At 38.2% G+C, this 27,811-nt stretch overlaps 1 protein-coding gene across 9 annotated transcripts in view; it reads right to left on the bottom strand.

Annotated features, from left to right (window-relative positions):
• ACACA (acetyl-CoA carboxylase alpha) overlaps positions 1-27,811 on the bottom strand; it is a 255,754-nt gene that overhangs the window by 73,610 nt on the left and 154,333 nt on the right. For all 9 annotated transcript variants that reach the window (XM_074342606.1, XM_074342604.1, XM_074342609.1 and 6 more), the window contains 8 exons: positions 27,204-27,260; positions 26,912-26,956; positions 20,664-20,705; positions 19,372-19,587; positions 18,448-18,603; positions 16,055-16,258; positions 11,349-11,504; positions 9,411-9,557 (listed from right to left, as the gene is read on the bottom strand). In XM_074342606.1, coding sequence (XP_074198707.1) covers positions 9,411-9,557; positions 11,349-11,504; positions 16,055-16,258; positions 18,448-18,603; positions 19,372-19,587; positions 20,664-20,705; positions 26,912-26,956; positions 27,204-27,260 — 1,023 coding nt within the window. The remainder of the gene's footprint in view (positions 1-9,410; positions 9,558-11,348; positions 11,505-16,054; positions 16,259-18,447; positions 18,604-19,371; positions 19,588-20,663; positions 20,706-26,911; positions 26,957-27,203; positions 27,261-27,811) is intronic.

Below are 27,811 nucleotides of genomic sequence, written 5' to 3'. Positions count from 1 at the left end.
AGGTTGGAAAAATGCTCCTCCCTGCCCTTGTTAGATTTAGAGAGAGAGAGAGAGAAAAAAAAAAAAAGGGTCACAACATTCAGGAGAAATTGTTCAAAATATTCTATCTAAGAATAGCTTTGTCTCAGAGGATTGGGTCATTACTTCAGAAGACAGTCATATTTTCCTCCCATTTAATTAGGGCACCGCAAGTTTTTCAGTCAAATTGCTTTATATGGACGGTCTATCTATATTACAGACACAATGGGGATTTTGTATTGAAAATCCTGCAATCACTATAAAAGCATACACAAGTGTGACAATGTGATTAGGAATATGACATTCACTGATTTCACCGAAGCCAAGTTGCCTTGTATGTTAACTTGAAAATAACAACCAAAGGAAATTCCATCACTGAACCCCCTTGTTTCAGCTTCTCTCTCCCTCCAATGTTTCTACGCAAGTGAAACCTAGTGAAAATGACACTCCCGGACTAAGGGCTAAGGAAGCAACAAAGGGGCAACACGCAGCTTGAAAGGGGCTTGCGAGAGTGGGTGGGTTTATGGTCTAGTGAGTTGCAGACTCAGGCTTTTTGGCCCTGGAAGTGCCACAGACTTCTTCCCTGATCACTGTCTGGCCGGGGCACAGGCTAACCAAGGGGTTCTAGACTCTAACTGCCAATTACAATTTCACTGATACAGCCATAAATCATTTTTTTAAAATATCTAATTTCAGATTAGTTTTGATAACAGAACATTCCAATTAGCAGGCGTCTTAGTTTTAGGATTATCCACCTAAACTAATTACCTTAAAGCGAGAAAGGGAAGAGGATCCAAAGAGGTACTGTGAGTAAGTTAAGGATAAGCATAAATAAATATTTGTTTTCCTTGTACAAGTTCTAAGGAAGAAAATATTTCTTTGGCCACCGTCTGATCCTGGAATAAACACACGCAAGCGAGAGAGGAGGGAATGGGGAGGAGAAAGCAAGCAGAAGAGAACAATCTTATTTAACTGTTTTTATGTGGGTAAAATGATTTGTGCCACAGTATTTCCATAAGAAGTGGGACCATTATTTTCCTGTAGAAACACATTTGGTTTGAAAAGTATCACTGGACAGGATGTGAAAATCAAACCAAATGAATTATTCACAACCTCCGATCAGAGGTGATCATTATTTCTGATGCTCCAAACAGTGATTAGGATTCTGCCCTGAGATGTCATTTTCTCGCTGAGTAACACCAGCGATACAGAAAGGCATTATCTATCTATCCATACATGTATTTTTTTTCTCCTGGGAGGACCTTGGTTTAATATTACTGTAACAGATAATAAAAACATGATAATATTAACATTTATTCTGATGGTGCCCATAAATGCCATTAGTCTGACACAAAGTGTCAACACTAATCATGACCCAAAATTAACACCAAAATTGACATCAACATTAATTGTACTATCAGTGTGAACAGGATGTGCAAGTGTACATAACATACACGTACACACACGTGCTTTCCAAAGCTGCTGTTACTACAAAATAAAACAACAAGATTAAGCTCAATAAAGAAATCTGAAGGGAAAGCGAAGGGGCAGAACAGGACAGGAATTTGTTTTCAAGAGTGTAAGAAGCATCCATCAACTCTACCTCTGCCGTGGGAAGCAGAAAGGCAGTGTCTTTGCCACGGTTGCCTTTCTTATGTCTCCACACTTTGAGTTCAGCTGCAATAATACCTTTCTGTATGGGATTTCTGAGAGGTTGCAGCTTTATCTGTTTTCCATGCTGAAAGTCTAAAAAGTGAGTTTTTCTGGCAAAGCCTCCAGTAGCCAGCGTTCTACCACTGCTAATGCCAGGAAGATGATCATCCTATGAGGCCCTGGGGCAGAAATACCAAGAATCCTAGAATGTTAGAGCTGAGACAGGCATCAATTGTATCATGAAGATGAAAAAACTAAGATTCAGAGAGAAGGAACCTGAACTTGAGTTCCTCTTCAGACAGATAACAAAACGCTAACCTTTCTCCCCCTTTTGTATGTTGGATGGAATACTAAACTTCACTTTTAATTAGATACAATAAAAAGTAATTACAATTTTAAACCAGAATCTCATGGAAAAACATGCGTGATGAAATATTAGAAAATACCCTATAGGTCTTTAAAAGTGTGTTTTTAAACCATAAGACAATGCAATACTTGACTTAATTTGTGCCATTCAGAAAAACCATGCTGCAAAACTGTCAATGCCTTTCCACATTGTGTTATCTGCTGGATATCATGTTCCATTGCCTACTGATGTATGATCACATAAAAAGAGCTGAAAACAATTTTCTTAACAGCTGAAAAACTCTTTTTTTTTCATGCTTGGATAATTCAAAAATGGCTGAATAAACTTACCTCAACCCTTCTAAAAAGTGATAAAAGGCCAAGAAAAATACCATTTTTAGAGCAAAAAAATTTTCTTCCTAGAGGTAATTCTTTAAAAATGTTACCAATGATTAGAAATAATAATTTTAAACAGGGGAATTATTTCTTCCCGTACTATTTATATATGTGAAACCACAGTAATTTTACCCACGTACAACACAATGCTTTAATAAACATACCAATTTAAAGAAATATATGCAGTGGAGCACATCCAAGCCAGTGGTATTTGAGAAATGGGGTGCTGGAGTAATTGGCTGAAAGGGAAATTAACCAAGTTGGCCTACTACAGTTCAGGAAGCCTTGCCCATTAATCACGCAAACGAATGCTGAACTCTGATGCTCCACACTACACCTCATCCTCTGGTGTCATCTGTTGCTGTCCTGATGTTCATTATTGCCTCTGGTTGGAGCTGTAAAATTTCTTGACATAGGGTACTATATCACACCCTTTTTCAGTAAAATCTTAAAACTCAAGATGTATGAAAATGCTGGCAGGTGCATCCTTTTGTTTAAAGGCTATCTTTCGGACTTACTTTTGAAAGACACTGAGGAGCCCTCCACACGAGCTGCTTTAGTCGACCCAGGGATGCATTAGGATTTTTCAAAGTCAGTCAAGCTCTCTGGGCCTTGGTTTGCGAATGATGAAATGAGTCAAAAATCAACTAATCAACTCTATGAGAAATCTCCAGCCCCAGTAACTGGCGTTCAGAAGGAATTTGCACAAAAGTGTATATATCCCCAAAGGACAGTGTTAGAGATATTCATCAGAAGTAATGGCAGGAAGACCTCGCTTTCAAAATTAGCCTCAATATTTCTCTAATGAGGGACTAACCTGCGGTCCTGAAAATCATTTCGGACAAAGACCTGTAGCCAAACATGCTCACTTAGGATGAAGATAAAAGAAGAAAAGTGTATGATAATTTTAAATAAGACAGTCTTACCACATATTCCATAAAATGTCTTTTTCTGCACTTGAATTTCCTATCTTGCTAGGCCTAAAAGGACTCAAAATTGGTTTTTTAAAGTCCTTGATGAAAAATAAGGTCAGTACGAATTATGAATGTTTGTATGTAATCAGTGGAATGTGATACTTCTCTGCTGAGGATCTCAAAGCACTTACAAACATTCTCCCATCTTCAGGGATAGATTGGTGCCAAGGACCATTAGTCTCTTTTTATAACTTGAACAGTCAGTGCACAGACCATGATCCTGTTTTTCAGATCTGCTTTTCTCAGGTCTATTTCAGAGCTCACCTTCAGCGTATCCCAACATATATCTACAAGACTGACATGGACTCAATTTCCACACCCAGCATGAAAAGGTAAACTGATTTCAAAAGAATGAAACAAAAGCACAGTAAAATACAACCAAATTAGCTTCACATCTATGGAGCTATTCTGAGGTGAAATTGAGTAAAACAATACAAAAAGCCTAGTGTTAAACTAGAAAAATATTTGGGCTTTGTTTACATGAGAAATGGTCAGCCCTTTCCTTGCTCAAGCCCACAGACATATACATGCTCTCTCCAGTCAGAGTTTCAAAGCACAATGGGTTCCACTAGAATTTCAGTCCAGGAAAACCCAGGCAATTCCTTTGAGAGTATGGAAAATGTCAACCAAGTGAATTAAGACAGAGGGTTATGGTGGTTTTTCTAAAAGAAGAGGTCCTTTGGGTTAAGAGGTCTAGCCTAAGAACTGTCAAAATGGATCTACTAATTAATTTCTTCCAATCTTTCAGGCTTAGATAAGCTTACCAACTTCCTTTCCCTATCCAACTCCTAAATTTTATTTTTGTTTTTATACTCAAATTAGAGATTTCAAAGCACCGTAGTAATACGTAAGTAAGGAGTGTCAAACTGGTAAGATTTATTTCAGCTAGTCAGTAGATGCAGGGCTATTTGTCATATCACTCTCCACATTTTTCTATAGATTTGAAATATTTTATAATAGAAGAGTTAGTAATGGCCTATAATGAAAAAGAATATGAAAAGGAATATATATATATATATATATATATATATATATATATATACACACACACACACACACATATAAATGAATCACTATGCTGTACACCAGAAATTAACACAACATTGTAAATTGACTATATTTCAGTTAGAAAAAAATTAAAGAGATGCTTGTGCTTTGGTGGAATGTGACAAGAATGTCTCGCCAACAATTAAATGACAATTAAATGAGCAAGGCTGGGAAGTTCTAGAACTGAATGCCTAATCTCTACCATTTCACCCCACAGAATTTAAAGTGTAACTGAAACTGAGACACCAGTCATCATGGCAGCTAGCCTTTAAACTTTCATTTATACTACCTTTTTTCCTCCTTGTGCATCCTCTTCCTAAAAAAAAAAAAATGTTTCCTGTAAAAATGTGTAGTCATTATATAAAATTCGACAGATCTCCACCCAAAGGATTAAGAATGCAATCACACATGGTAGGAATGCCAGGCAAAGCCTACTATACCAACTGAAAAAAGAAGGAAGCATACTGCTCTGGATTTGCCTCACCCAACAGGGCAATTCAAGAGGCTTGTCTGAATGCTGGGTTGCTGAGAAGGAAAAACCCTGACACCTAGTGCCCATCTGAAAAAACGAAGCCTTGGAGCCACTTCATTTCTTAAGCGTGGTAGTGTGTGTAGAGGTGGTCATCAAATTGCATTCGATTTGGAATATACTTAACACCCAGGAAAAACTTTCAGGAAAAAAAATGTAATACCATGCAAGAATTCCCGTCTCTAATTACCAATCCTTTTCAGAGTACACATCCTAAACCTAATTATTATAACTGCTTCTAAACATAGCACTTTCTTCTCATCTCAGTCTTTCATTATGAGAGGAGCAATGGGAGGGAATGGACAGCTTCATACTGTTAAAAAGCCCGTGTTCTGAAATAGAAAGAAAACAGGGTCCTAATTTCTATCTATAATCATTGCTATAAAAGGTGCCTATCATATCTTTCATCATTGCCCAATTTGAAGATTTATCATCTAGCTCCCAGAGCGGTTAAAGGAAATACAATAAAAGAATGCTAATAACATTTCAAGACAAATAAGAACATAGTCTCAAGAAGGCTAGTGCTTCCTTTGTCCTACCAGTTAAAGTTAAGTTGTTCTCCGTCAAGTCGGTTATACTCCTTGGCTTGATCTTAGCTTGAGCCTTTTAATAACAGGATTTGGTGCGAAAAGCAGCTGCACTGGATTGTGAACTGTTACTCAAAATGTTCCCACCTACAATTACAGCTTCCGCCAAATGATCAAAACAGGTTAGCAAACTGGCAGGAAAATGAAAACAATTCCCCCCAAATTGAGACGCGGTCAGAGCAGAACTGTTGGTGAGCTGCACCTTCTGTATCCAGGCTCAGCAGCACACTTGCATTTAGCTGTGTATTTACATACAGTGCCCATCACAGGAGCATCATAGCAGCTAGAAGTGAAATCAGTTCAGTCTATGTTGCAATCACATTTTCCTCAATTTTCATCTTTACTTGAAACTATTAAAAAAAAAACCCAAAAACCCTAGACAACTCATCTTTGGAGCTATTTGCAAGTAACGCAGTTCACAGATTTGGTCTACGTCTTTTTTATTCCCATTCTAAATTCATACTAAAATCAATGCCATTCAAATCTGACAATGAGAAAAATGCGTTCTCCTATACCTTTTATCATGCATTAAGGTGGCATTCCTGCAGCTACATCTCTCTTGGTGGGGAAGGGACAACTAGGAAAATAGAAAGGAGCTAACACCGCATCAGAAAGGCTCTCTCCTTCTTTTAACACGGGCACAAATGTTCAAAATGCAGGTCACATCTCTGCTGAAACAGCCAATATTCTTCCTCAAATGGCAAACAAGTTACCTAAAACTAAATGGAACTGAATTGTTCCAAGTCCTGGTCCCATCACCATTTTACCTATTTACTGTCCTGGAAAAAAAATAGGGAAGAAAGACTGGCTACCCATATAGCCGATGGTCTGATAAGTACAGGTTTTCTGCCTTTGATTATGGGGAAAAGCATCTCAATTCATGGGGAAACTCTGCAGGAATCTCTTGTTTTACCTGTATTCCTTATATCCACGTGCTGGCTTTTAAACTCAGAAACTCCAATCCTTCAGGGTAATGCAATAACACCCACAATGATGACCTGGTAGAGCCGTCACCTTTGGAGAGCACCGCATTATGATGATTTAATGTCTATGTAGCATCAATGCATTTACATTGAGCCTTGGCTCTCAGAACATTAGCAGGTCAATTTTTTATTCCTTTTTTAATAAAACTATTTCTCAAGGCTCTGTTCAGATGCCTACTCTCTTTGGGATAGGACCGATTTGCTCCAAATCTCATCAGCATGAGCTCTTTTCTTTCCCCTTGCATCATTCTTGGGGTAATATGTAGAGTGCCAGGCTCATGACAAACTTGCCTCTTTGGCCAAAGAAAATTAAACTGCAATAGCTGAAAGTCGACTTGCCCTGATAAAACAGGGCTCAGCACAAGGAAATACATCCTCCTGACACCTTGTCATCTTTTAGGCACAGCTGTCCCTCAGAGTTCTGACTGCTGAAACTCCATCTTTAGATGGGTCAGTCTCTCAGTGGACATGCTCCATTGTATGTCCAAGATATTGGTAACAGTGTTTGATACTAATACTAACTTCATTCCTGTCATGCAGTGCCCTATAATCTAGCTCCGGCCACTGACTGGCTTCATCAGCCATCCCAGGCGTTAGTCACTAACTGCTCACAAAAGAACCTCGGTCTCGCTCCTCCCGAGCTCAAAGGCTCAGAAACAGCAAGCTGACACTCAGCTTCAATCTTAGTCAATCATTTGAAGAAAAGGAAAAGAGAAAGAAAATAGGCAACTAAGAAGGGAAAAGAGTAGAACAAGAAGAAAGTAAAAACTGATGAAATGCAAAAGAAAAAAATTTTTTTTAATTTTTTTTTAATTGAAGTATAGTCAGTTTACAATGTCATGTCAATTTATGATGTACAGCATAATGTTTGAGTCATACATATACATACATATATTCCTTTTCATATTAAAAGATAATTTTAAAATACTATTAGATTTCTAGATTTCAAGATGATTAAAGCACTGGGCAAAGGAAAACGTATGGTCCCTATATTGACCCTACCACTCATAGCTGTAGTCCTGTGCCACTGTCTTAAGACATCCCTTTCCCAAGGTTTGTTGAGTCTTGAAAGGGTTAAAAAAAAACCTTTAATTTTTTTTTTGTATTCGTGTGTGTGTGTGTGTGCGCGCGCGCGCGCGCGCGTGTGTGCGTACGTGTGTGTGTGTGTGTGTGTGGTCTTTGGGTACAGAGTCCCGTATAATAAGACTATTTGTATTCATACTGGCAGAGTAAACACTACATGTTCATGCCCAGGCAGCTCTGTGCTTGTAATTTCAGCAAGAACAGAGCTCTGTCCCTCTGGGACTTCACTATTCCCCCAGTCTCCATTCGCTCAAACACAGAATGAGAGCAGAGAGGAAGCAGGAGAGAAAGATCATGGCAAGAGGTTTCACACAGCTATGCAGCTAGCTTTCACGTGGCCAAAAATCTCATTTTGTGTTTAATTACATTAGTTAAAAGCGTTTTTCTCTCAGCCCCGTGTTCACAGGGGTGCCTTCCATTCCTGAAGACTACGCTGTTCAATGAATCAGAATTTAAGTCTCGCACAATGAAGGTTTTCTTTGCTGTGGAGGGGTTCATTCTGTAGTTGCCACACACAGTGGCATAAATCGCTGCTTCAACTTTGTGTGTTAACAAGCATACGTATATCTACTCTCGCCAAAATCCTACACATCCTTCCTCCCTACTCTCTTGCCTTTGCTTTTTGTCGAGGCATTAGATTAGAAGAACTCCTACAAGTCTGATACTCTCCGTCTGGTCCAATGCTTGTACCATCTTAATACCAAATCACCCAGTTTTGGCATCCGCTGAACAGCTCCACACCTTGTACATATAGTAACATTTTTTGAAAAAGATATTGCATAAAATGGGGAAAAAATGCATTTATCTCCAAACGTCTACCCAGCCTGCTTATGGTGAACATCCAGGTAAAGATTACTCCTTGTACGGAATGAGATTTATCTAGGGATTATATCTATGGTTGAAATAAAAACATCTCATTTGAGGTTTATTACTATTATCATTGCTGTTATAACTGTACATTAGATGCATGGTTAAAATTAAGAAGAATCCCAATGCACGAAGGAGGTTACGGGGTATGAGGCAGAATATGACATTTTATTATTATTAACAGTGCACTGTAGAAAAAAAGAATCCTAAGCTAGAAAATACATTCCTAGGTAACTATCAGATGTGGGTTCTCTGTTACCTTGTTTTATGTTAAATTTCCTGATTCTGACTGAGCCCCTTTAAGACGAAAGTATTTACTATGCTCATAGCAGCACCAGATCAAATTATCTGAGAATGGAAAGCATTACCAAAAAATGTATACTAGTATGCAAATAATTATCCAGATCAGGAAAAATAACAAGCAAAAAATACTTTAAATGCTTTTATTACAGGAAATCTCAAAATTTCAAAGAAACAAAAATAGAGAAAATAATCTATTCCTATGTACCTATCACCTAGCTTCAGTTAACAACTCATGACCAATCTTGTTTCGTCTACACTCCCACATCCACCAGCCCCCATTATTGTGAAGCAAATCCGAGACATTCGATTATTTCATCTGTAACTATTCTAAGTATGTCTGCCTTACAGAAAATACTTGTTTACAAAGCAAAATTGTAATACCACTTAAAATAATGGGATACCATTACCACACCTAAAAAAATCAATGACAGTTCTTTGATACCCAGTCAATGTTCTCTGGTTAAAGAATTCTACCAGTGAGACTACTAATTCTACCAATAAGACGACCATGCTGCCTATGCCACTGGGATCTTAATTAATATACTATGTAATGGCCACCCCCACGGGAAGCTGGCACTGGTGGACACAGAGGTAAGAAAGGAAGGACGGGGACTCAGCCACTTGCCTCGTTTCCTCCTGGAAGTCTGTTCATGTGAACCAGTTGACCTTGATCGTCCAACACGAGCTCCGTATAGGTCAGCAGGTCAGAAGGCAGAGGGGGTGATGGAAGGAATGCTTGAGTGGACATAGACTCCCAGAGTTTGATCAGGGACTAGAGGAGGAGAGAAGTTTGACTAATCAGTAACAATTGAGCATTTCAACATGGAGAAAAACAAACATCAAGATTCAATCAATCTAGTTTTGCTCTGTCTTTTCCAAGTGTTCTGCCGAGCATCAAAACGTTAGATCAAATTCTATAGCTCTCATTCTCAGTTAAAATGGATTTGTAATTATTTTTCACATGATGTTTTTTATATATCGAAAATCAGGCGCTTTTCCAACAAAGTCCAACTACTGAGTGATCATGAATCAGCATGAGAGCATGAATAAATATAACAGACTTAATGATATCCCAGGAAAATTAAAATAAAAAAACTAAATAAGTAGCATCAATCTCTCTTCAAAACGGAAGAAAAATCCTAGAGACACTTGGCCATAGAAGAACAACCAGGAAAGTGACATGACACTCAGCTAATACAAAGAAAACCCAAGAAAGCAAGAATCGAGTTCCTGCTAGAGGTTCAGGGAAGCATCCTTTCTAACATCTTTCCAAAGCTACAGGCCCACGCACGGGAATTAGGTTACTCTAGGTGCATGACTGCTTGTAAATTTGCAGATCAATTCTGCTCAAATTCGAGAAAACAGACAGACACGCCTCTCATTTTAAAACCATTTTCATTTCCATTTCCAACTTCATATTACCAAAACAAATGCTGCATGAAGTGGGAACTAGTTCATTTTTTTGTTGTTGTTTGCTTGCCTCAAAGCAACATTTAAAGCCAGTACGATTCACTCATACCTACAGGTCCAAATCACTATGTTTATGTCTATTCTATAGGAAGAATTATGCAGAATGTGATTTCTGTTTATAGCACTGGCACAGGGGGAGCAGAATCAACACTCGACTTCCAGGCCAACCATGCCAGGAATACTGAATGAAGATAGCTATGTTTCAAGAGAGATAACTTGTAAACAAATGGTTACATAAAGGAAATTTCTTGTATTTCTGAATAATACAGGAATTACAGATAGACTATTTACTAAGATCGCATATATCACTTTATCAAAGTTCAAATGTGGTAATATTGGCATTACTGACTAGGAGACATGGAAAAATCCTATATTCATAGACTTTGTTTTTAAGAACAAATTCAGTATTCTTTTGATACCTTTATCTGTTGCATTTTCTGCTGGCGATATACTTTTCTTGCCTCCTATTGATGGAAGAAAAATCTGCAGCCTCGAGATGATTCACCATACAGATCAAAGGAATTTATTTTCATATAGAGGATGAGATTCATAATGTCATATTTTCTCATACTAGTTTTTATTCAGCTATAATAAATCTCCCACAAAAAGAACTGATACTTTAAACTGTGTATCATGAACTCTGCATCCATTTGTATATGTTATATATTGATTCTCATCATATTAACCTAGGCTATCAGTTAGAGACCCTGGGTTATTTTGGAAAATAGGAAGGTGAGAACTAGAGTTTCAAACCTCTTTTTAACACCCATAATTTGAACATAGGCTTTGGAAATAGACTCCTCACACAAGTCATCGTAAACTATGATCACAGGCATGTGGTCTCAGTTTACTCTTTTCTACTCAACAGAGGCTTCTATCCTCACTGTTCCTCCTGTTAATTCATAAAGAAAGAGCCATCAACATCTGGGTTGGCAATCACTAAACCTCGAAAGAGAAAGAAATGAGAAAACTGTCAAGACATTTCCTGCCCTTTGGGAGTGCCCTATTCCAGTCTAAGCTGCATCTGATGAAAATTCACGGAAAACCTTGCCTCTGTGGAACATGTCGGTGCCCCCCAGTTAGCCACCTTTACCTGCCGAAACATCTCTGGGATATCATATATGTATGTTGTCCCTAAGGACTGTGCCTGGAACCTCTTTGATTGAAGCAGGTCTTTGGTCACATACGGAGTGTTGATTAACATTCCATGTAATGGTCCCTGTTTGTCTCCATATGCTTGAAACATGATCTGCAGGAAAAAGAGGATGGCATGGGGAGTTAAAAGAGAGAAAAAAAGAAATCAAATTAGCTGCCTGGGGGACTTTTTTCACAAACGTTATTTCTTGAAACACATTTTTGGCGGGCTGAGTAGCTAAGATATGCTTCTTAACATTATTGTACGTGGTGCTCTCACCTCTTTATAGAGTAACCAACTCCAAAAAAATGGTATGTAACCAACCACACGTCACAGGCTGCTCTCACTTTTGGATTAGTTGAAATCAACAAGAAAGTACAGCATAAATTTCACATTTCAGAGACAGAATGCCAACGCTTGCCTTCTAAAGTGACTTGAATCCCATATATTCAGAAACGAGGTATGTCAACTAACCAACGAAGTAGTCGTAGTATTTAAATTGAAGGACAGCTATGCACTGAAGAGAATTCTTTTCTCTTCTCAACAGTAGAAGACCAGGTCAAGGCTCTACCAGGTCATCTATATTTTAGTCTATTTGATTAGAAGGTGCTTCATAAGTATGAATAGCCACACAAAGGCTTTAAACATTTCTGCCACAAGTGGATTTCATCCATCCATCTAGCTAGCTAATTGTTAGCTCATAAGACATAGCCTACAGTAAAAATATATCTATATTATTAAATTATATATATAATATACATATATTTCCCCAGTATACTACAGCCACAACTAGTGACTAGCTCCTGTAACATCTATGTTGTCACATAATAAAATCACCACACCAGTTTTTAATCATTTTAACTCAAATATTTCTAGAAGAGTACTTCATACTTCATATATTTAGATAGTTTTATTTGCTTATGAATATTTATAAAGGATGCCATTATTTCAATTCAATGAATATTTATTGAGTGCCCAGAGGCTTCATGACACTAAACTAGGCACTTTATGTATGAATACATAAAATATAGATTCCCAATGCAGTATATACAAATGGAGATTGGGATATGTGTATATACCCACATATCTATTTGGGACCAAAATACACAAGCTTAAGTCTACCATTAATGAATAGATTTGCATGCCTACTAAACAGGCATAAGAAAAGAATTAAGTACTTTCCTAAATCCTGGGTACAGTTCAGCTGAGTGAATTCTTAGCTCTTTAGATCAGACATACGAACGTGTTCTGCTGACTTGTCAGTCAGGTCCTGTTCTGGGCAAAATTCGTCCTGGACTGCTTAAAACCCCACAGAATGGAGAGGCCCCTGTCCTCATCCCCATGACCAATGGTGAAAGTCATCAGGTGGGAGGTAGAATCAGCAATGTCTGAGTAATGTGAGAGGTAGAATTAGTCCTGTTTCAAGAGATTCAAAGCGTGAAGTGAGGCCAGGGTATTAAGTATGTGGAAACTGAACCTAAAGGAGATAACCCAATTCAAAGTAAGAAAAAAGGGGCAAAAGCAGCAGGTTCTTGGAACTACACTCCTGCCTATTAAGAAAGACAAGACCTGCAGGTATAGTTGTGCCAAGGTCTGGAATAATGTTAGGCTTGTTGGAATTAAGCAACATAACTGTGTGGGCTGAGAAAAGGGGTTGGAGAAAGCCCTCTAGGTACTTTCCTTGCTGGTAGGAATTTAAAATGCTACAACCTCCCTGGCAAACAGTTTGGCAATTTCTTATAGAATTAAACATATACTTACTATGACTCAATAATTACACCCATACATTTACTCAAGAGAAATGAAAACATATCTACACAAATTATTTGTAAATGAATGTTCATTGCAGCTTTACTCATAACAGCCCAAAATGGAAAATAAAATCTTAAATGTCCATTGACAGATGAATGAATATAAAAATTCTGGTGTAGCTATAAAATGGAATACAACTCAGCAATGAAAAGGAACATACCTATAGTCCTCGCAACATGGATGAATCTCAAAAACACTATGCTGAGCAAAAAGAGCCAGACACAAAATAATACATATCGTCCAATTTCACTTACATGAAATTCTAGGACAGGCAACACTACTGTACAACAATAGAAAGCAGATCAGTGGGTGCCTGGGGCTGGGGCTGGTGCCTTTACCTTTGACTGCAAAGGAGAACAAGACAACTTTTGAGGGTGTTGAGTGTTCTCTGTCATGATTGTGATGGGGGTTACACAGGTTTTTACAATTTCAGAATGAATTGAACCGTACACATAGAATGAGTGCATTTTATTACGTGTAAGTTGTATCTCAATAAAGATGATTTGGAAATGTGGATTTCCCTCTTATACTACACACTGGACATCAATTGACTTATGCAATGGATTACCCAAATCTCCCCGTTATGACTGCCTGACATCAGTATTCATTACAGCTAATACCACGAAGACTATTCAAGGAAAATGAAAGAAAATGAAACTCAGGCCAGTCAACCTTGCTCCTCATTGGCTGAAAGAATAAAAAATTATCCTGGAGCAGGAGGTTGATAGCAATGGATAGTACTGGGAGCCTCTGTATCATAGCTACGTTATCTATGTTAATTCCATTTTCTACCATAATGGCCATAGTAATTAAAAATTGGTAACGTGTATGTTCTACAAGTTCATGAAAATATGTACACATTTCATACAACACACATCTTTCACCAGAGGCCATCAAAAGGGCTTTTCTTGGACAGCAATATCTGATCCCATAGTTGGCTCCCCTAGACCCATGTACTTAATTTACAAGGGCACAAACCACAATCACACTAGATGGAAATTAAATATATGTCTTCTAACATGATGTAAATTTCTTGAAATGAGATCACTTTTTCTTTGTATACACGTGGTCAATAAATGTTCAATCAATGAACAAATGAATAAATGACACACATGGTTCTACATTGTTTTAAATTTACATAAAGACTCACTAGAGCAAAGAAAGGGAAAAACACAAACTGGCAATAAGCATCAGGTAGGCACTAGGAGTGCCAGAACTGAGTTAGAAGCTGCTCCTTTTGTGGGCTCCCTCCTCCAGCTACGGGCTTTTGAGTTCACATGTGGTAGTGGTTGTTGAACTCTCTCAACTGAAGAGCCTGAGGGAGACCCCTATCCTTAGGGCTTCCTAAATATACAGGACCCATGGGAAGAGGGGTTCTCCCCCAGGCTAAAGGTAGCTCATTCGTTCAGTACTAAACCCCGACTGAAGGCATCTGTGTCTTTCATGCCCCTGTGTCATGCTAGCCAGCATGAGGGAAATCTAACAGCTTTCTAATAAAAGAAAGCTGGGAAAAAGTAGTTATGAAGAACAAACATATTTATCAAAAACATTAAAATCTCAAGTGGCCATCTTATTTTTCACAAGAATAGACCTGCCTTGAAGCCACTGTAGAAGTTAATTAAAAACATCCCTGGCCCATGGAAAGCTTTGACTGAAAATGTCTTTAAGGTTGCCCTGAAAACATCAAATGCAGCAAAAAATCATTGAATCTTCTTTCTCTTGCTCACCCCTTGCACTCCTGTGCACACTTTCTCTCTCTGTTTTGACTGTTCACTTCTCATGGGATAGATTTCTCTGGCCATCTCACTGGGAATCAAAGCACAAAATGAAAGGTCACTCTGACAACTATCCAAACCCAGAACTTTAAAATTCATCTTCGAAATATGGGCAAAAATGTCTTGTCTTATTGCTGTTCCCAAATTTAAAAGGACATAGATAAAAGGAAGAGACACATAATCTCTTCCTGTCGCCCAATGCATAGAACAGATGGAAACCTTTCTGTACACATACTAGAGAAAGTTCACCCTCTAAAGAGAAGAAAGGCACTGCCCAAGTTCAGGCCAGAGACCTAAAATTAACATCCCAGCTCTTACAAAGAGGTGAGCAATGGTGAACCAACCTAAATCCAGTATCATAGCAAGTGGCCCCAAAATTTAGAAACTAAGGTGGTAAAACAGATTAAAAGAGAATCTTCTTCTATTATAGGACCAATCTACTTAAAAAGTCACTTTGCATTTTCACATTCTCAAATTTTTCCATCTGAAAAATGGGTTAATGTTTACCACTTTGCTCTTATAGGTATGATACTCTGAACTCTGTAAGAGAAAGATTACATGTATAAATGGAATAAAGGATAAATAAGATAAAGACACTGACTGATATTGTTCAAGCTATTATTGTATGTTGAAATTCTCCTTCTTTGAGATATTTCATATTTCAACAATTCTCCTTTCCTTACTTGCCAGTGAGTAGTCTAACTAGGCTGAAAACAGGAACAAGGACAAATCTGAGGGGAAAAGACAAGACCACTCAAGGAGCCCAAGAGCTGTCTGAAAAAGAGCCCTGAACTGCCCAGCTACCTCTGGAGTCAGGTTCACGTGGCATCCGTGAGGGCTCACCTATACACGACAAAAGGCTGAGGGCTTCCTAACACTCATGGTTAGGACAGAGGCACGGCTTATGAAGCAATCGAAACTTTTCAAATTCATGCAACTGTTTAAGCTGATAGAGGATAACCCAACTGGGTGAAGCAATGGGGACTTGTGGTGAGTTTGGGTCTTCCATCCCCAGGACAAGTGGCCTGTCTGGAGGAGCAAACCAAAGCTTTGAGGAGCCTGCTTAACAACTGTTACCTGTGCTGTCCTGGAGTCGGTCACTTCCTTGTACAGGCTGATGTCCAAGTAATAACCAGATTCGTTTGTCAGGAAGAGGCGGATGGGAATCGCTTTTCCAGTTGGCGTCAGGCGGATGTTGATTTTCAGTTCTGCCTGGAGGACGCGTAATTTCCACAGCCGACTTCCGTAGCGCATCACCATGCTCCGCACAGACTCCTCAATCTGCCACAGACACATCACCAAGCACAGAACTGAGATACCTTGTAACTAGGACCTGTTTCAGGTCTGCCCATCTTTGGGGAAGGGAGGAATGGAAAAAGACACAGGTTTCTGGAAGTGTGTGCTCCATATATTCCTTACAGAAAGTCAGACAGTTTCTCCCCAACTCTACTCTTCCTTAGAACAAGTCAGGGGCAGTTTCGTGCTGGCCTGGAATTGAGTTGTTTTTCTCAGGTTCACAACACCCGATTCCATGCGACTCCCTTTCCCTTTCCCAATTATATTCATACTCTGTGTCAAAGATCTGCAATATCTAAAATTACAAGCCATGGGATTTAAGAGAAAGCCCCAAATAAGAATAAAATCTCTAGTTAAACAGCTATTAAGTAGCATTTATATGCATGGTAACTATGTTTCATTGCACTTACAGGACCTTAAATCAACATAGCAATTACCACCATGAGCTTTTTTCCACACAATTTTATTAAACTTTATAACATATGCCTCTTGGTAAACTGCACAAATTAAAGAAAGGCAATTTGTAGGTGGTGCTAGAATGTTCTCTCCAGACTGAGTTCTGAAGCTTGGTCACTGCCAAGTCCAACCGGGACTTAAATAGATAGGGCAGATGTTCCTGAGTTTCTCTAAGCTTTATACCAAGGCAGCTTCGTGCTCCTAGTTTTCAGGGTTTGGTGAGTTATTTTAACCAAATGGTCTTAGATGTGACTTCTACTTTTTGACCTACTAAAGCAAAAAAAAAAAAAAAAAATTTTTTTTTTTTGTCCAATATGGTTACAGGCAGCTAGGACATACTACTCAAAATTAATGTTTTCTTAAATGAAGTATCTTGCTAAAATGTTTTCTTAACTTCTTAGAAAATCTACAGAAGTATCTCATACCACCTTTCTTTTGTGGCTCTTCAGAAGAATGTGCCACCCTTGTATTTTGTTTCTGCTCCAAAGAATTTTAGGTTAAAATGTGTTTCAAGGAGTTCTCCACTCCCACACTTGCTTGTTAACTGAGAAATATCTATCCATCCTTTACTCAAGGGAACAAAAGTCATCAAACTCTCTGTCTAGGAAACTGACAGATGTCTATGATTAGAAAGATAGAAATGGGGCATATGGGTGTTTGGAGTGGAAACAGAGAGGATGATAGCAAAATCTCATTGAGAAATGGTAAGTCACATCTACAAACATATACAGTTACATAGTGTCCAGGTCATGTTCTAAGTCTTCTAGCTTCATCAGTCCTAGAATACTTAGGAGAACCCTTACTTAAACTAGATGATGCGACTTGATGACACTCAATGACTGGTCCTGTCATTGGTTTTCCTGACAAAGCAACCCATCAGTAGCTTGGAGTCTTGAAGAAAAAGAGTAGAAAATTATTTCTCAGGTCTTAGACACCAAGTTCAAAAAGCATAAGTCCATGTCTGCAATTGATCTTGAGAAAGGGATACACTGGTTCTCCTACCCAAATTCCACAATATTATGATAGAAAAAAGGTTAAAGGGAGCAGAAACAGAGAATAACCTGTCTTTATTACACCTGGGAGAAGGTTAAATACAGAATCACCTTGTTTTCCTTCCTTAAATTATATGGAATGCATTTTAGAATTAAAGCCTCAGGGAAGAAAACGTACATAATACACGTGGAATTCCACGTCAACCAAATTCTCTCTGTGGAAAAATACTAAAGAGAAATGGGTTAGACACTTTGGCATTACCTCCCTCGGACCACTGGATAAGTACCATTTAGTTTAAAACAAAAAGGCAGTAATTTTGCCAAAATGCCTAATAATAGCAAAGTTAGTTGTTCCACATGAGAAATCCTACAGAATTAAATAAAATCTAACTGCTATCATAGCAAATATCATAAAACAGGTACCAACGGAAGAAGAAGAAAAGGTTTTGTATTTTTGTACTGCTAAAAAGTGACCAGCAAGATAATGTCATGCCATCTTCAGTTTTGAGGTCTGCTTTCAATGGTTATATCAAATTTTTGACACCATCCCAGAAACCCAGTCCTACAAGCATTCTCTGAGCCCTACGAGCAAGTTTACAAAACCTTGAAGATCAAGGGCTCAAGCAGCTGACCGAGAGGACCTGTTTCCAGGTCCAAGCGCAAATAAATGTGAATGAATCCGACTGTGCTGGTGAGAGTTGGGAGAGAAGTTAGGGAGAAATGTACCTTTGATGGGTCCATGATGACTGTCGGCACAAAGTTGAGGAAGATGTGGTTGCAGTCAGTCCGGACATTTGTATTGTTAAAAGCAACTTCCAACTCATCCATGGCTTCCAGGAGCAGCCGCTCCCCTTCATTTTGCAGATATTCAAAGGAGGCTTCCTATGCAGGAAGAAAATCGCCAGCAACATTAACGTTTTTTAAAAGAGGCAATAGAGAAATGGCTGTTATAAAAGCACTTAAGCAGTAGCGTGTCATGAATCATAAGGCACCTGCTGCAGATGATATTTACTTCCCTCCCTGGGGTCAACCCAATGACCACAGGCAGCAGGGGCAGGCAAGGGTCAGATAAAGAGCTCCTGCCAGCCCTTCCTCCTGCCTCTTCTGCATCATTTCCTTCTAATAGGACGCTGGGCATCCCCAGAGCTGCAACCCCACAAGGGTTACATCGCACATATGCCAAACAGAGTGGTTTAGAAAGGAAATCTGTTTAGAAAGGAAAAGTTGAAGAAAGGTTATGGCTATGGGATGCAGTAGTAACTAACACGCCCAGAAGCACCCTGCTGTGTATAGAAACCATCCCACCTCTGGACAGGTTTACAACGAGGTCTAACTTTCTCCTTCTCCTCTGTCATCACCTAACCCTCCCTGTGACTTTTCTGTTAGCATGCTTTTCTTTTTTCTCAAGTGAGGACTATTATGCTTCCACTACCAAGAAAAACCAAATTAAAGGGGAAAAAAACCCCTTCATTACACGGAATATTTACTTCTATGAGAGAAATGACTCTCAGATTTTTGCTGGTTATTGGAGAGTAGGATGAAAGAGAACAAGAACCTTGATTCGAAAAAGGAAAACCTGATTTTGAACCATGCCTGTTTCTCTGTCCCTTCCCCCTCAGGGAAAACGCCCCATGAAAGTCCAGCACCCACCTTGGTGACCAGGTCAGAATGTCTGATGATTGCACGGACAAAGAACCTGTAGTCTGTCACTTCGGTGCCCACTTCCACCTTGGCTGCCCCAAGGTACAGGTGCATCTTGTGATTAGCACATGGAATGGCAGTAAGGTCAAAATTTCTCATCCGGTTCAGCTCTAACTGGAAAGCCAGGGCAGGCTCCAGGTGACGATAGATACGGTCTTCCTCAAACTGAACATGAGAGTTGGAGGAAAAAACAGCTCACAAGAGGCAGTTACAAAACCGTATTATGAAAGTGTGTGTAAAAGAGATGCTTAAAAATAGAAACATAAGCCATGATGTGTTAATGAGCCAAAAAAAAAAAAAAAAAAGGAGCTACACAGAAGGAAAACGCTACAGCTTACATAAGATCAGGCACTGAAGTACCTATTTGCTTCGCAAGCTTTCGTCATTTATGCTCTTAAGAGTGGTGATGCTCTCCATTAAGGACAAACAAACAAAAAGCATCAATTCCCTCAGAATTCCTCCAGCATTTAAAGCCTTCATAACTCATTTTTTACAATTAACTAGTCTGCGTCACATTAATGTCTATTTCATATACCAGTATTTTAGTTTCACCCAACTAGTCCAAAATGCTTACGGGCAGGACCTCTGTCTCATATGCTTATAGTTTCTGGCAGAGTAAAAAGGACGTAGCAAAATACTTGAAAAATAAATATCATACAATTTTTAAAAATAGAGATATTTGGCTTTGGAACATCCTACACCCATAGATATAGAATTATTTATACATCTATTTTTGAAAGTTGTATTTACATTTACCGTATATTTTGCTGAAATTAGACGTGTTTAGAGTACATGTCAATTGAGTGAATGGAGACAACGAGCCAAAAACATAAGCTGGTAATAGGAAGAAACCAACATAGTCTGAAATTTTGCGTTTTAAAATTGAAAAACAAACGCACATAAACAAGACTTGAGTACAAATGAACTGTCTGTAAGTGACAAGAATAACCCTACTCAGTATAATAGTCCTTTAATATTAGATCATTAGGATAATCCTAAGGGACGATTTTGAACGTTACCACTTTCTTTGGGTAGGTCAGTATATTTGATTGTTTCCTAAACCAGACTCTTTCAGAAGGGAGTCTTCTTTAGTTCTAAGACACACATAAAGCAAAGGGAAGCATAAGTTCAATTACAGAGAGGAGACTGGCAAGAGGAACATATGGCAAAGATAAGCCACTCTTGGGGTTTTAAGAAAAAAATATTTAAAAAAAAAAAGGGATGGGGGGATGAGTCCTTACCTTATCCCTTGCTCGGAATGTGAAAAATTTAGGGAATTCTCTCTGTGTTAAAGAAGGGGGAAAAAATGTGTCAGTCCTTCATAGATATGGCTCTTTGGGGATAAACACGTAGTATAGAAGCAGTCAAGCATCCAGAAGACAGTTTCCTAGAAAGTATGCTCCTTCCCTAGGCTTAGCCTGGGGAATATGAACCATCCTCTGGGTAACCATCACTTTGACCCCACTTACAAATTTGAGAATCACCACATTATTAACCTAACTTTAATAGCTACCCTTTTCCAGGGGGAAAAAAAAGAAACAGTATTTTTTTTCATCTCCCAAGTGAAAAAAATCTTCTTAGGGGTTGCTCTTGGCAGAACCTGGCAAATAAGACCAATATATCCTTACACTGCAGCACTGCAACAGTAGTTACTGGACTGATTTCCCAAGTTTCTCCTTAAGAAACTCTTAAAATGTAAACTAGCCAGACAGCGTAGAATCCCTAAACCATGCTTTTTCCACATTCACTCTTAAAAGTTAATAATTTCAAAGGTTTAAACAATAGCACTTCAAGACAAAGAAAAATACAAGATGTTACTTTGGTCACTACCACTCTAAGTATAGGAAAGAATGGGGTGGAACTAGTGAACTTGCAATCATTAGGTCTTACTGCTCTTTTGCAGGGCGTTACACAAGAAAGCAACCAATTTACTAGAACCTTATTAATTAACAAAGATGAATTCAATTAGCAGAGTCCATTAGTTTCTGAAATTTAACTTATTAACACCAAATACCCCTGTTTCTCGGATGGGAAGCTCTACTGGCAGTGCTGGAGTCAAGTCATTACTATTTGCCTCTACAGGAGGTTTCATCAGGCATCGTCTTCATTATGAGTGCAATGTAATCAAACACTTATTGGTACAAGACAGAGAGACCAGGACTAGCTGCCTAAACACCTCTCAATGAACTTTAGGAACCATGAAGGAAACATGTACTGAAAGCCTTCTAGATAGCAGGCACTCCTATGTGTTGTCCCATCGAATGTGCTCAACAACCTCTCTAGGTAAGTATTATGGCCCCATTTTACAGATGAGGAAGACTTTGCCAAGTGATAGTCCCTAGATCACAGAGCCGGAAGGTAAACTTGGGTCTCTATCGCCAGAGCCCATGACCTTTCATCTTGACACTCCACCTCTCAAGTGTAGGGCTCTACCTTTCTATTCTTGTTATAATCCAAATTCCTTACTTAGAGGATTTCTCTTTGATGAGATCAAAAAAAGCAAAACTCATAGTTCTTAAATTTACTATGAACTTCTTGAATACGTTCCACAGGTCTTACGCCTCACCTTAACTATAGCTTGCACAGTTAATAAATCATTTTACATTTTCCCTGGCATTTTAACTGTAAAATAGCATTTAACAGGCTTCTAGGAGCTTGTTTAGCAAGGCCAGGGAACCACTTGTCCAGCCTTGGGTCTTTAAAAGCCCTTTGAAAGTGGATTTTACACAGCACTGATCTTTTACTGATGATGTTTTGTCCTAAATAATTCTCTAATTCCCTGGAATGATAGTGAAGAGCATGAGGATGACTTCAAGGTTAAGCAGGAAGACGTTGAGCTGAGTCGTCAACAGATTTCATGCTCAGGGCTTTATATAGTCTAGTTTTGGTTTTATTTTCAAGAGGAACGGCTTTCAGAGCTTTAGCTAAAAAGTAACACAAGTCAAAAAATGGAAGGATAAAATCCTTTCATGAAATTTTCTGAAAGGAAAGTCAAGGAAAGTAATAATACAATCTTTTAAGCACATACTCTCCTATTCTGTCATAACTTTAATTAATTAATTAGTTAGTTAAAATATTTATTCAGTATGCCATTTATTCAAGTGTGTACAGTTGATTTTCCTTCAAAAACATAACAATAGTAACCAAAAAATGTTTTTATTTACCACTAACTCTATTAAAAAAAGGTGTAGTAACTGAAAAGCCCAAAAAGCAAACAAGTGAGTGGAAATACCCTTACTACAAACAATGAAAGAGGCTGAGAATTCTTGGCAGAGGTGGGCAAAGACCACCAATCAGAATCATTAAGGTTAGCTTAGAAAAGGTGTTGTGAGATGACATAAGCAAATCTTTTTAAACTTTTGAGTAAAATTTGAGCTTCACAGTGAAGTCCTTAATTTAAGCACAAAGCAATCAGAAAAGGAGATGGCAAGAATTTCAATGCAACAGGCAAGCAGGATTAATGAGCAATTCTTTGGGAGATACGGAAGTCTGAGGATGTTTATAGAAAGTCATTTGGGGGGGCACTCAAAAATTACATAAACATAGAAAACCAGAAAAGAAGAAATCCAAAAGTCCAAACCCATAGTTTTTGTAAATTCCTTCAGCCTATCTCATCCTCATATGGCCAATTTTCCCACTAACGCATTCATGTTTATTCCATCACTAATGTAATTGCTTTCCAGGCATTCTTACTACTGTTATGGGCAAATATCATAATTGAATGTACACAAAGAAAAACCCTCTCAGTGTTCTGGTACCAAAAAACAAAAGAATGCAACATTTCTCAGGAAGAAATTATACCCCTGCTGTGTTCTAATCAGCCAACCATCATCAAGACAATCAAAATAATTTGCCTAAATTAGCCAATCAAGACACCCTGCAAATCAGAGAATGTGAAAACCTGCAATAGAAAACATCATAGCTGATTATGATACTAATAATCGTGTTAAAAACCTAATGAGATGAAGAAATTGGAAGCTTGCTGGTGCAATTCTCTTTTACCTCAACACGCTGAGAACTAATTATATAGACTGTAATTAAAACAAAAACTCAAACCAAACCTTCTGAAAAACTAATAGTTGATCCACCAGCAAACAGAATTACCAATTTTTTTTCCAGCCTTACTGAGATATAATTAACATATCAATTTTTTTTTAAGAAATGAACTACTAACCATGATAACTATTTTCGATGGTGAGGTCTTCCTTCAGGCACAAACAATCCAAAACATTTCATTTTAAAGTGGGAGTCACACACATAAAACTGGCAAAACTACAGTTAGCTCCTAGGTAATTTACAGCAGAATTTTTAAAATCTCATGAAATCTTACAAACAAGAAACAAAAGGAAACTTACAGGTGCAATACTGATTCAGAATCTTATCATGGTTTTTGAATCTAATGCTTTTGCTTAGGTGGCAAAGGATAAAAAAAATCTGGAAAATAAGCATTTTAGTATCCTTAACAAAAACTTTGCTGAAAGAAAGTATGGAAAGCTCCAAAAAGTACAATATTTATATTCCAATTAAACAGCACCTTCTGCTGCACTTTTTGGAATACTGGATCTGAAATGTGAGTGAAACGAATATTTATACTACATAAAACTGGAGAACTGCAGCTTACATAGCTGCAGAAATTCAAAGAGCCTATTTATTCTTTTGCTTTCAAGGCTTCCTTTTTTTTTTTTTTTTAATATGGAGAAGATATTTACAAGGGTAGACTTATTTTCCCTCAAACCTTCTGTTTAAATAACAATGTTAAGCAGTTATTCAAGTCCCATTATATAGGTACTTGATTTAATTAGATGGTTATGGAAACAGACTCAACACCAAGCCTCCTTAATGCTGGTGACCACTGCCCGTTTGGAAGAACTGTCTCCATGTAGAGCCAAGAGACTTAAGCAGTAACAAACATGCTGGTGGACAGCTCTCTGGGGACTACAGTGATTAAACAAGAAGTTTTGGAAATAATTATAGCCTTCACTGGCATCTGAATAAGCACCTAACAATATAGACATCCCCTAAGAACCTCCACTTTGCCTGGCCCTGATTTGCCTGGCTCTGGTTCTGAAGCAGTCTGAGAGATGACGACTCCGTAACAGCGCAGCTGCTTCATTCCACACCAGCCAGTGCTGTTCTTGAACCAAACCTGGTAACCTTCCTCCTCTCCTTGCCCCCTCCTCTGTGCATTCCCTCTTCCACTCAATAATACAGGGATTTCACAGGGTAGAACAGGGGAGGCTGCATACATCACAGTGGATTACCAGGAAGCCGAAGAGATCAAGGGATTCATCTCTAACACTCCCGGAAAGCTTCCTCTTTTTCACACTACACTAACTATGGGGCAAGCGCACATCAGATGACATGACAGAGGCTAAGCATCCTTCCAGCTACCACCAGCAGTGGAATTCAGAGCAGCATCACGACAGTGAGCCCCGGATTTGTACAACTCCTGCCAAGAATTCCAGGCTATTGCAGATCCTGGCCAGAGTTCAGTAATAGTCGCCCTTGCCCCCTGTGTAACTACTAATCATTTCTTATGGGCCTAACATAAAAAAACACGCCAACTCTTCTGCCATTCAGTTCTTTAGAGCAAATCCAGTCCATACCTAAACCTTAATGTTCTCTATGTCCTAGAGCAACCTTTCCTACACTCATGACAAATCAGGTCACTTGATAATTTAACTGATTTCCCATTTGATGCCACTATACAGGAATTGGGCAGCAATTCCCTGAGAAGACCCCCTGCTGGGCTCATTTCCTAGCAGATTTTGCTTATACATGTCCCTGTTCAACCTAAATCCAGAAATATTAGGAGAGCAGGGAGAAAAAAATGTTTCAAAGCTATAGATATATTCTAGGACAGGATTTAGATTCACAGATAAGAAAATACCAAAAAAACAAAAACAAAACCCCCCATAATGTTCAAGAGAATTAACTGCTTTGGCTTTTTAAAAATTTTAGTGGAGAGTTTTAATTTATCATAGAATGCTCATGTGCTACAGACGTGAAGACTCCATCTGAACCATTAGGAAAAAGGAAAACAGTGTTACAGGATTTAATATTATTCCTCAGAATAATATATTATTCCAAAGTCAGCGAGAAAAGAAAAAATCCATTAACACTTAAGAACGTAGCCCAACACTCCTCCCAAATCCAGGGCCTGGCTCTGGCATGTCTACCTGAGTTCTGATCGGCATCTACCAGCCACAATGTTTATTCATGGGCTCTCATGCTCTACCTGCAAGTACCAATTTCATTCTCTAAGCTCCTGATTTTTCTTCCTAAAGCCCCGGGGTTCTCTTTAAGCTCCTCACACTTCTCCACTGCCTCCAGTTTCCTATCTACAGTTATTGATTGATATATATCTGCACTCTGCTTGATTTCCTGACATCAATAACACAGGGGAGTTGTGTAGTCCATAACATTTCCTAAAGTGTTTCAGAAAAATCCTAGCTCTTTAGCTTTCAGGCTGGGCTCTCTTGTTTCTCTATAGACTAGACCAACTGTGAGAGGGAAAACAAAATGTCAAGTGCTGGAGACCTAATAAACAAAAGGGCAATAAGAGCAATCACACACAGGTCCTTGAGTTTACAGAGTCCTTTCCAGAATCCCAAATGTCATCTTCATTATTGCAAATGAGCAGGGCTTGAAAACTAATTCAATCATCTTAATTGCCAAAACAAAACAAAATAAAATTCTTATCAGAAAAATTAAGAATTCTTAATATCCTTTGGAATCCTACTTCACTTACACTAGGATCAATTTTTAAAGAAATATTTTTACTCCAATCAGTCATTTTAGAGAATGACATCTTGAATGCAAACTGGATTTCTGACCGTACTGCTCAGCATATTGGGTATGATCACACACATGTGCACCACAGTTCAGAGGCCAGGCTATTACTTAATTCTCTTTATTAAAATTTTTCAATAAAATTTTTAATCTCATAAATATTAACATTTAATTCAATGAAATGGGGGAACAAGCAACTTAATACTTAATTTTTATTTATTTCCTCCTCTTAGAATTAACATAAGACAAAAACACCAACTTGGGCTCCATTAAGGCATTTTAAATAATAAATGACTGTTCTTCAGAATTGAGAATTCTCAATAATAGAACTGGAATCCATCTTTGGTAGAAGCCAAGACCCCAAGTATAATTGGCAGTCCTTGATTACTGATTCATCGTGTGCACAGGAGAAATTACTAGTTAGCTCCCGCTTCTACCTTATTCATCTGGATAAATGCATATGCTCATTCTTAACTATTTCTCAGAGATATATTAAGAATTCATTATAGGGTAAAAAAGGAAAAAAAAAAAAAACCTTTAGTTTGAACACTCCATAGAAGAACTGAATATTCATTATAGTATTTTCTCAAAGAGGGACCAAACGTCAGTCCAGCCCTTCTAAATAACTCTAAATATTTAATCAGTGGCTAACAGATAAAACAGTAAGTAATCTTTCATCATTGTTCTTTTTACTTACATGAAATCTCTGATCTACTTCATAGTTGACCTGTTTTCTGAAATCCTTTCAAATGAAAGACAGAAAGGAAAGAAAAACAGTAGAAGTTGGCAATTAGTAACAAAATTAAAAACCAATTGAGTAAAAGGTGATTAAACTAAGGCTTTTTCCTGATTAAATTTATAGCAAAACAGTTTTTTCTCTGCATAAATTCTGCAAGTAAGCATACGATTATAACAACACTTTTCATTTTTTGAAGTACTAGCAGCAGCATAAGAAATATTAAAGAGGTACGTAATTCACATGCCAATACCTTTTGTGCAACCAGGAAAGTGAGGCGCCGAATCCCATGCTCAACCAGGGTAGCTTTCTACAAACAAACATGTAAACAGAAGATCGATGAGATCTCCACTCAGCCTCAGTTTTACCCCATTCAGTCCTCAGAAGGCTCTGATTGCACTAAGCACTCTTTTTTGAATATCTTTATCTTGACTCAGTACCTTCAAACTTGCAAACAACAAATCTCAACATGGCTCCTGGGACTAAGTTTCACAAAATAAGTTTTATATATTGATCTGAACAAAACTGAAAGAGAATTTTGAGGAGAAGAAAGGGTCGTATGAGGTCACTTAAATTCTCTAAGGACTGATACATACCAAGGTAGACCTTAACAAAATTTCTGCTTATAAAAATCAAACTGGTGGGCTTATATTTAAATGTGAAGATCACTACTGATATAGAAGCTAAATAAAATCAAGTAAAGAAAAAATTTCCATAAAATAGAAAATTCAAGTCCTAAACTGTTATTTAGACTAGAGCCATCACCTATTGTTTGATATAGCATTCCTAGAATTCAGCCTAACAACTTTTAACCTTTTCAGTTCTGAAACATTTCCTCTCTACTTTATATGATGGTATTTT

The sequence above is a fragment of the Camelus bactrianus genome, chromosome 16 (genome assembly GCF_048773025.1).
Source record: "Camelus bactrianus isolate YW-2024 breed Bactrian camel chromosome 16, ASM4877302v1, whole genome shotgun sequence".
Taxonomy (NCBI): Eukaryota; Metazoa; Chordata; class Mammalia; order Artiodactyla; family Camelidae; genus Camelus; species Camelus bactrianus.
This window is presented reverse-complemented; position numbering and strand designations above follow the sequence as displayed.